At 53.0% G+C, this 9,753-nt stretch overlaps 1 protein-coding gene across 5 annotated transcripts; it reads left to right on the top strand.

Annotated features, from left to right (window-relative positions):
- The first annotated feature begins 1,872 nt into the window (after window positions 1-1,872).
- On the top strand, window positions 1,873-9,125 carry Lysmd4 (LysM domain containing 4). 5 transcript variants are annotated; one of them, XM_048329808.1, is made up of 4 exons: window positions 1,873-1,903; window positions 3,924-4,211; window positions 6,503-8,829; window positions 8,865-9,125. In XM_048329808.1, exons 2-3 carry the CDS (start codon window positions 3,930-3,932, stop codon window positions 7,118-7,120), a joined length of 900 nt encoding a protein of 299 aa, XP_048185765.1. In that variant the 5' UTR covers window positions 1,873-1,903; window positions 3,924-3,929; the 3' UTR covers window positions 7,121-8,829; window positions 8,865-9,125. The 5 variants fall into 5 exon arrangements, with proteins under 5 accessions (XP_048185765.1, XP_048185766.1, XP_048185768.1 ...); XM_048329809.1 differs by lacking the exon at window positions 1,873-1,903 and adding an exon at window positions 1,997-2,084; XM_048329811.1 differs by lacking the exons at window positions 1,873-1,903; window positions 8,865-9,125 and adding an exon at window positions 4,807-4,832 and having other exon boundaries at window positions 3,347-4,211; window positions 6,503-6,609.
- Window positions 9,126-9,753: the final 628 nt, after the last annotated feature.

Genomic DNA, 9,753 nt, shown 5'->3' with positions numbered 1-9,753 from the left:
TGCTTCCTGGTGGCAGAGAACTCACTGCCCACGCGGCGCCCCCTGCGGGCCGAACGCTCCCACGCACTCAGCGCCCCCTGCAGGCCCGGCGCTCGGCCCAGGCAGCGCCCCCTGCCGGGACCGTGTGCGACCCTCACTACACAGGCGCTGGAGGGCGGGTGCGGCCTGCCCGGCCGGCCGAGGCCTCCAGCCCCAGGCGCGGGGACCCGGGATCGGAGCCGAGCGGGGCCGACAGGTGCTGGCGGCGCAGTGAGCACGGGGCGCGGGGGCTCGGGGTCGCCCACGGTTCCTCCCGCGGGCACACGCTGCCGCCCTTACCCCGGGCTCGGCCTGTGGACTCCCCGCCCGGCCTGGCCTTGAGCCGCCGATCGCAGCCCCGGGCACCCCGCACGGCCCGAGCTGAAGGAGGCGGGAGCGGCGGGCGTGCTCGTCCTAGAGATGAAGCGGGACGAGCCGGACGCGGATGAGCGCGGAGCCCACGCAGGAGCTCCGGGAAGCACTGGCACTCCGTCAAACCCACGACATTCACGCGCTCCCCGCGGGGTGTTTCCGCCGCCTCCCGCCCCGTGCTCGGCGACGGTTCACGAATGTTCTCACGGCGATTCCTGCCTGTTCATGGCTGCGTATTATTCCGCTCCACGGAGTCGTCACGTGATGTGCACACGTGCAGCGGTTGGAGTTCTGCTTCTCCACTTTGACCCCGCTGAAGAGTCGCGAGCGCGTTGCCGCGTGTGAGCATCTGTCTGCAGTTCCCTGGGATATCCACCCGGGAACGCAACGGCGGTGTGTCTGGAAGCGGCGGGGCTCGCTTTGGGGGGCTCTGCCAGGCTGACTTTGCACAGCGGCCACACAAGTTCGCATCCCCCTAACCGCATCCTGCGGGGGGGGGGGCGGGGGCGTGTACATCACCTGCACACGAGCTGCTGTGCCATTTGGATCTGCGTTTCGCGGGCAGCAGCGACGTGGGGCGCCGCTTCCCGCGTGCGGGGCACGTTTTCTCGCATCTCCTCTGAAGGAATGTCCACCCATCGCCTTGCTCTGTCCAGCGGGGTTGCGCGCCGGCTCCACATGCTCTGCACACTGAACGCGGAACAGATCTGATGTATGTGCGCATGCGCGCGCACACACACACACTTGCGGGTCCTGGGGCTTGAACTCCCGGCCCAGGGCCGCATCTGAGCTCCCTAGGCTGGGGGTTAGCGCTCCACCCCTTGAGCCGCAGCGCCGCTTCCGGATTGTTCCGTAGTGAGCTGGAGACGAACCCCAGACTTTCCTGCCCTGGCTGGCTTTGAACTGCGATCTTCAGCTAGGATGACAGGCGCGAGCCACCGGCGCCCGGCAGCGGCTGAGGTGACAGAGGAGCCGCCGCCGCCCAGCTTCGGGCGGATTTCTTGAAGCCGGGTGAACGTCCATTTGACTCCCCCAGGAAAGTTACCAGCGCTTCCCGGTACAATATTCCTCCCGCGGGGCTTCTCTTCAGGAGGTCTCCGGAGATCCGCCCCCCAGGGCCGGAGGCTACACCGGGAGGGTCTAAGCCCTCCCCCGCCATCAAGAAGCCCAGGCCTTGCCCGGGCCAAGCCCGAGGACCACGCCGGGACAGTCCCGGGGCAGACTGGCAGCGGGGAGGAAGAGGCGAAGGCCCAGGCCAGCGGCTGAAGCTCCGCCTCAGACCACGCCCCCGCGACGCCTGGACCACGCCCCTACCACGCCCGAGACCACGCCCCCGGAGCCGCAAATCCGGGGCTGACCTTTCAGCACCGCTTGGGCTCCGGCCGGGGCCCGCCTAACACTAACTTCATTGGCTGCACCGCCGGTCCCGCCCCCGGAAGACGTTCTTTTCGCAGCCAATCAGCAGGCGCGGCAGCTGCGGCGGGGCTGGGCACGGCGGAGTCCGGCAGCCGAGGTACTGGAGTCCGGAGGGGAGGAAGGGGTCGCGGCCCCGGGTGGGGGTCGCGCGCGGCCCCCCGCGGCCGCTCGCGGGCTCGTTTTGCTTGTGGGCGTGGGGTCGGGCTGCCGGCGCCTGGTCTCTTGGGTGACCCTCCGGCATCGAGGAGGCGGCGGCCGTGGCTGTCGAGGGGGTGGAGGTTGGGCCAACGTGGTGAAATCTTGGGGCTCCGCCCAGGTTTCTGTTGGGCGGGGGTCGGGCGAGGTCTTGTGGGGCGCAGGGACACCCCACCCCTTCCCACGACGGGGACTCAGGCCAGGGCAGCGGCAGGGGAGGGAGTCGCGCTGGGGCTCCAGGCTCACCCCGTGGGCCGCACGCACCCTGTGACCCCGGAGGACCAGGTCAACTCCTTTGAATGGTGTCCTTGGGGCTCAGCCCAGCCATCGGCCGAGAGCTTAGGGAGCTGTTGTCTTTGTTGGCATTTGGCCTCCGGGGCAGATAAACACAGTCTTGGGGTGCTAGGCCTGCAGGGTGACCCGTGAGAAGCTGATGTCCCGGCTCCCTGGGCATTTTCCCCTTTGCTCCCCCACATTGGCTACGTTAACTGGGTCAAAATTGTGTGTGTGTGTGTGTGTGTGTGTGTGTATGTGTGTCGTTAGTCATGATTCTCTGATGAAAGATACCTTGAAGTGTGTACTGTATTGCATGGGATTTTAACATTTACTTTTTTGATGGTGCTGGGATTTGAACTTAAGGCATGCCAAGCACCCTATTCCCATCCCCCCCAACCACACACAGACACACCCCGCAGGATCTTTTTTTTTTAAGGGCTGAAATTAGGATTCGAACTCAGTATGATGCGTTTACTTAGTGGCTAGTGTTCTGCCAACTGAGCCACACCTCCAACCCCTCCAGATAGGATCTTGCAGTATTGCTCTGGCTGGCCTGAAGGCTGGCCTGGAACCTGGTCCTCTCTACCCAAGCCCTCTTCATAGCTGGGATGACAAGTGCATGCCACCACACTCAACTTAGTGGTTGAGATGGAGGCTCTGTCGGGTTTTTTGTTGTTGTTGTGTTTTGCCCAGGCTGGCCTTGAACTGTGACCTTCTGATCCCTGCCTCTGGAGGAGCTGGGATTACTCAGCCTGGAATTTTTTTTTTTTTAAAGGAATTTATTTTATATATTTATTTTTTTGCCAGTCCTGGGCCTTGGACTCAGGGCCTGAGCACCATCCCTGGCTTCTTCCCGCTCAAGGCTAGCACTCTCCCACCTGAGCCACAGCGCCCCTTCTGACCGTTTTCCATATATGTGGTGCTGGGGAGTCGAACCTAGAGCTTCATGTGTAGGAGGCAAGCACTCTTGCCACTAGGCCATATTCCCAGCCCAGCCTGGAATTTTTTGATACGAGGTTCTGAATCTAAGATGAGGACCTACTCTGTTGCAGAGGTCCCAACCATTTTACTCACCTCACCACTCAGATCAAAACTAGAAGTTGCTTCTCTATGTGTACCACATGGGGAGGCGTAGTTATGGATAAGAAAAGGGCGGGGAAACTTGGTTTTCTGCATCAAAACATGCCCTTATCAAAAGAAAGTGGGGGTTTTTGTTTGTTTGGGTGCTGGGGCTTTGAACTCAGCAAGCACCCAGATGCCGTCCTTTAATTTCTCACTCAAGCTTGCACCCTACCATTTGAGGTACACCTCCACTTCCAGCTTTTTCTGGTGATAAGTTGAAGATAAGAGTCTCTCAGATTTGGGCTGCCTGGGCTAGCTTTGAACCCTGACTTCCAGATCTCAGCCTCCTGAGTAGCTAGGATAATAGGTGTGAGCCATCAGCACCCAGCAAAAAGGACATTTTCATTCTGCCTGTATTCTTTCCACCTCAGCCAGCACAAGGCCATCCTTTGAGTTCTACTGATGGTGGTTGCCAAGTATTTACATTAGTCAGGAATAATGAACACTAGTCACCTGCTATTGTTTGACAAAGCCAGTGAGGAATGAGAACATCTGTGGAACTAACCCTGGGGTTTGGTTTTCAGTTAAACATGAGGGAGAAGGAGAGGCTGAGCAAGACCTTCCAAGGCCCAGCCACTGTCTGCCGAACTCCAGGCAGCCACGTGTACACCTTCCACAATGGCAGTGGGGATTCCGAGGACTCCTCTGAAGAAGAATCACAGCGAGTGGTTTTACGGCCTCGCGGCAAAGAGCGCCAGAAGAGCCGAGGCCACCACCCTCCTCAGCCTGGAGGGGGCGCCGTGGTGCTGCTGCAGCATGAGCTGGTCCAGGAGGACAGCCTCAACAAGCTGGCTCTCCAATATGGCTGCAAAGTAAGCTGCCCCTGGTGCTGGGTAGAGAGGCCCGGTGCCCTGTGTAGCCAAGACGGGAAGGCAGGTGGAAGTACCTTTAAGTCTGAATCCTAGGTTCCGAAAGCAGGAGACCTGCCTTGTACACATTGACAGTTCTGAAACTTGGCAGTGCGTGCGTGCGCTGATACTGGGCCTTGAACTCAGGGCCTTGTGCTCTTGCTTGACCATTTTTGCTCATAGCTGGTCCTCTTCCACTTGAGCTGTACCTCCACTTCCGGCTTTTTGCTTATTATTTGTTGGCTTTGAACTGAGATTCTCAGGTCACAGCCTCCTGAGTAGCTAGGATTACAGGTGTGAGCTACTGGTGCCCAGCTCATTATTTCTTTTGAGCACATTTTATTTACGGCTCTGGGGGGTGGGTGGCAGGAGACACCAGGCAGAATTTATGCAGGATTCCTTTGTCATGCTTAAGCTCTCTGTTCATTTTCCCTGACCTTTTCTTGGAGGTAGTTTATCTGACTGGTAATGCTTGTTCTTTTCTCCTTTAGAAATGCATGATTTTTCCCTGTTCTGTGTATCTATGTAACTCTTTTTTTCTCTTTAATTCTGGTTTTAGCATTCAGAGTGATTAACAGTGGCAAAGTAAGTAGGAAAGTATTCATAGAATTGCTGCACTTTATTTTCTTAGAGTGAAACGCGTTTCATTTTTGCAAACACTTGTGCTACACATTTCTATGGCCTTCTCTAACTTTTAAACAAAGTCCATCTTTTCCTTCTTCACGTGTCTGTCGCTTACCTAATGGCTGAACAGATGGCGGTGGATGGGGGTCTTTTCCCAGGTGTAGGTGGTCTACAGGGACACGTGACATCATTAAATTGTCCTGACATTTTTACAACCAGCCTCTGTAGCATAACCTAGAGTTTATAGAATGGGGGCTGGAAATTAAATCCTACCCTACCAAAGACTTAGATGGGTCAGGTGGGCCTGTTGGAATGGTGATGTCTGAGAAGTCTACAAAGAACATCCGATCATTTTTCCTATTGGAACTAGGTAAACTTGCTATTAGCTTATTAAGAGACAAAGACTCAAAGCTGTCAAACATCTATGTGTTCATTAGTCTCAGAACACAATAAAACATGTCCCCCTCACCAGTGCCATGAAATGATAGAAAAAAAAGTAGTTGCTAAACAGAATAGACACAGCTGCCTCGAATGAAGGTGTCTATATGTCTGTAGGCTGCATTTAAATCCTTCTTAACATTAAACTTCCAAGGTAAAGTAAAACTTTTAAGAGTCTATTTCTAATGCTTTTGGAAATTTGCCAAAATGAGCTTTAAGAATATTGTGTCTATGTGTGTTTTGTGCCTGTACTAGGGCTTGAACTCAGGGCTTCCCACTCTTAGCTTTTTTTTGCTCATGGCTGGTGCTCTATCACTTGAGGCATACCCCCAGTCTGGCATTTTGCTAGTTAACTGGAGATGGTATCTTGTAGATTTTTCTGCTTAGGCTGGCTATCGCAGTTTTCAGATCTTAGCCTCCTAAGTAGGATTGCAGTTGTGGGCCACTAGTCCACAGCTTTTTTCTTTTTCCAAAGGTGGTGATCAAATCCAAGGCCTTGTATATGCTAGGCAAGTGCTGTATCAGTGAGCTGTATCCTCAGCTCTGCTCATCTTAATATTCGACTTGCATTTCTCCCTGTGCCTAAAGCTTAATTAAGATCACAAGAAGAGATGGTATGGATTTTGTGTCACTTGAGAAAACTCACAGTGCTGTCCTTTGGCTTAAATTTGGAATGGAACACCTCAGTCCAAAAGTTTCACCTTCCCTGACAAGCATTATGATGTCTTCACAGTTGATTAACTACCACTCTTTTTCTTTTTAAGTATATATGCCTGAATGGTGCATATGTACAAAGGCCTTACAGGCAGCAGAGGCTCTGATGTGTGGTAGAGCTGGGGCCAGCTGGGGCAAATGCTGTTTCCTTTAATTCCTTGCGTGACCTTGAAGTTAAGCAGAGGGCATAGTTGCTTCCCAAGCGAAGAGACACAGGAGAGGCTACAGTCATTTCATTTTAGGGTCATGACTGTTTCACTTCTAAAAGCTTTTTTTGGTGCTAGTCCCACTTTATAAAGTTTCTAAAACAAATGTCAGATCTATTGAGGAGTGAGCTTTTCACTAAGCATAAAAGCCCCCCCCCACAATTCCTTCGCAGGCCTCTTGGTTGGGGAGGATGTGGCCCAACCTTAGCCAGGTTTGGGGATCCATATTAGCTTCCCATGTATTTTGACGTATGCATCTTCGTGGCTTCCTAGGTAGCAGATATCAAGAAAGCCAACAACTTCATCAGAGAACAAGACTTATATGCTTTGAGATCTATCAAGATTCCAGTGCAGAGCCATGGGATCCTAACAGAGACCCACAAAGAACTAAAACCTCTCCCAGCCCTGTCCTCGGTCACCAGAGTGACCATGGAACTACCGGACGCAGAGGGAGCAGCTGCCCGTGGGGATGCGGACTCGCACGCGCACTCCAGTCACCTGACAGAGTTCTTCAAGGGGATCGACCAGAATATCGAGCGCGCAGTGCAGTCAGAGGTCTTCCTAAGTGAGAGCTACTGTATGGAGAACCCCGAACGGCCGCTGCTCCCGGCTTCCCCCAAGACCCCTGCAGACGGGGCTGACTGGGGGATCCAGTGGTGGAATGCTGTTTTCCTCATGCTTCTTATCGGGATTGTTTTGCCAGTGTTTTATCTGGTCTATTTTAAGATCCAAGCTACCAGGGAGGCCCCTGCTAGCTTGAACACAACCGCTAACCCCAATGGCTCAATGGTCTTGAACACAATTGTAGAACCGGCCCCTGGGTTAGCGATCCCTGTGTCTACCTCCTCTTCAGCCAGCCAGCTCAGCCAGACCTCCCAGACAGGGAACTAAGCTCATGGGTTTCGGGAGTCAGCTCAGCTTTCGCAGGTGGCTTGTGATCTGTGTCAGTTAGGCCACGTGCTGGGGACAAGGCTGTGTTTTGTTTCCTGGTGCTCTGGATGGCAACTGAGAAAGGGCCTCTCCTGATCTCTGCGACCCAAAGGAGAGACGCTGACAGGGCACTGGCTGGCAGTGCTCCGAGGGAGAGGACGGGCCTTCTAGGCACCTGCCTTGTGGACAAGCGAGTTTAGCTGGGGTCACATAGCTGTCGTGATGTTCCCCACCTGCTATGGAGGGACGGCACAGGTGCTATGGCGAAGTACTGACACGTCACACAGAACTGTCACAAGCCCTACCTCCTCTCAGTGAGCCTCGAAGAGGGGAACGCCACTTCTAGGATTGGAAAAGTTCCCCCAACCCAAACCCACATCAGATTGGGTAAGCACTGGTTCTAGCCCTTGTACTTTCAGAGGTGGTAATCCATGCACACAGGAGCCATTGTCTCAATTCACAAGACACCCCCCAACCCCACCCCCCATCCCTATGGCCAGCTGCATTATCTCAGGTTGCATCTCAGGAGGCGCTCTTGCTGCCTTAGTGCCAGTCACCAAGGTTCCAACCTGTTCCAACCCAAGGTGGAGCAGCTGCCTGGCTGGCATCAGGGAAGAGTCGTCTGTGTCGGCAAAGCTGAGTTCTCTTCCTGCTGCTTCCCTGGCTCTATTTTCAGGAATCAGAAAGTGGTCCAGCCCTTTCCTCCAGAAGCCTTGCCCCTAGAGCAACCCTTTGTAAGCAATGTAGCTATTAAAAGACCAGACATTTAAAGAAAGGGCTAAACACATGTGGTGCTCAGCTCTCTGTTACTGTAACAAAATACTTGATATAAACAACTTGCAAGGCAGAAAGACTTTAGTCTGATTTCACAGGCTGCAAACCATGGTTGGTTGGTTTGCTTTGAGGCTGTGTCGGGGGGCACATGGCAGGGAGTATGTGGTAGAGCAAGCTGTTCACCTGTCAGCTAAGACAATACCCCCCTTCTGAGACATGCCCGGTGACCTTTCTCCCACACCCCTTCAAGGTCCCCTCACTTCTTAGTGGCATCAGCCAAGCTGAGGACCAAGCCTTTAACACATGAGAACTGTTGGGAGACATTTAAGATACCACAGCAGAATGGCTGTGGCTGTCAAAGGCACTAAAAGGCACTAAAACCTGAGGTTTGCTTATTCCTCTTCCCTGAGAGGCAGCGACCATCCTAGGCCCTGCAGGAGTGGGTTTGGGCTGCTTTGGCCTCCCAGGTCACTTCAGGAAAGGGCCTGAGAGACCCATGGACAGGGAAAATACGGCACGGATGCGATCCTGGGGCACAATTGTGGCATTTGACACCTCAGGTCTAGAGATAAGTTGAACCAGTCTCCCCAAGTAAGGGGAGGTGGCCACTAGCCTTTGAGCTAGGTTCCAGCTGCCGTCTCCTCTCTGTGTGGAAAGACAACTTGCCTAGGCTTCAGCGAGCATCTTCAAAACGAAATGTTTTCTTAGAGAACAAAATGATCTTCAGAGTAAAATGAGCTTGTGACCTTTGGCGCAGGGACCGTTTTAGCCACATACATGCCCAGACAACTCAGTGTTTGTGCCCGCTGGCACCGAGTGCCATACGCCTCTATGGACATTTGTCACCAGGCAGGCGGAGGGGGGAGGGGATCACTTTTGCCAAGCAAAGAATAGATGTCTCTATCCGTTACTTTCCTCAACTGGAATAAAGTAATTTCCTCTGTGAAGGAAAGAAAGTGGTTCCCTCTATTTAGCATCAAATCATTGTATGGGTTTCATTTGGTCATGGTACGTATATGCATCCAATGTGCATTGACAAGATTCTTTCCCGTCATTCTCTCATCCTCCCTGCCTACTTCCCAAATCCCAGTATGCCCGGTTTCCGAGGATCATTTTGTATATCTATCTTGGAAATATAGTACTGTTTTGGGTACCATTCATATACATAATTAAATATAAAATTAGAATACAAGATGAGAGCACTGATGAACCCAATTGTATTATAAATGTCCAACACACACTGAAGCGGGGTGGGAGGGACAAAAGGAAAACACTATGTGGCTAATAAAAAGCCCAAACCAAAAAAGCTACAACTACACAAAATCTCCCACCTCCTCATACAGGTCTGGGTTGGCCGTTCTGGAACTGGTTTATATATCTATTAGAACTGAGTAAGAGATACTATAGTTAGCAAGAGCTAGGTGTTTCACTGAGAGAAATAAGCTACAAATAAGAAAGGTGGACAGCCCAACCCTATGAACTGAAATCCGAAGCAACTAGGATTCTGAGATGTCTGTAAGCTGGCACACCTACACCTAATTCCTGGCTGTTTGCCTAGAGGCAGAGAGCACGGGCTTTGCCTTCAAGATACTATTTTCTAATCACAGGGCTCAGAAGTCTTTGGGGAAGTAGTTGGCTGGGTACTAGGAGAGGGAATATACTAGATATGTATCATGTCAGAAGGACAAGTTAAAAGGGGGAAAGGAGGGGGGGAACCAACTAGGAATGGTCCAAGAACTTAAATGTCTTACCTGATGGAGCTTCTGGTGGCCAGAGCTGGAACAATGTAAGGAAGAAAGAAGTTAGAACAAATCCATGAC

The sequence above is a fragment of the Perognathus longimembris genome, chromosome 20, assembly GCF_023159225.1.
Source record: "Perognathus longimembris pacificus isolate PPM17 chromosome 20, ASM2315922v1, whole genome shotgun sequence".
NCBI lineage: Eukaryota > Metazoa > Chordata > Mammalia > Rodentia > Heteromyidae > Perognathus > Perognathus longimembris.
The sequence above is the reverse complement of the archived record's forward strand: the minus strand, read 5'-3'. Positions and strand labels throughout refer to the sequence as shown.

Bases quoted from the DNA above. Each gene is read 5' to 3' on its own strand.
- Lysmd4 (XM_048329806.1), top strand. From the start codon at position 3,882: ATGAGAACATCTGTGGAACTAACCCTGGGGTTTGGTTTTCAGTTAAAC. The intron at 4,212-6,502 runs GTAAGCTGCCCC...GTGGCTTCCTAG, and splicing joins CTCTCCAATATGGCTGCAAA to GTAGCAGATATCAAGAAAGC.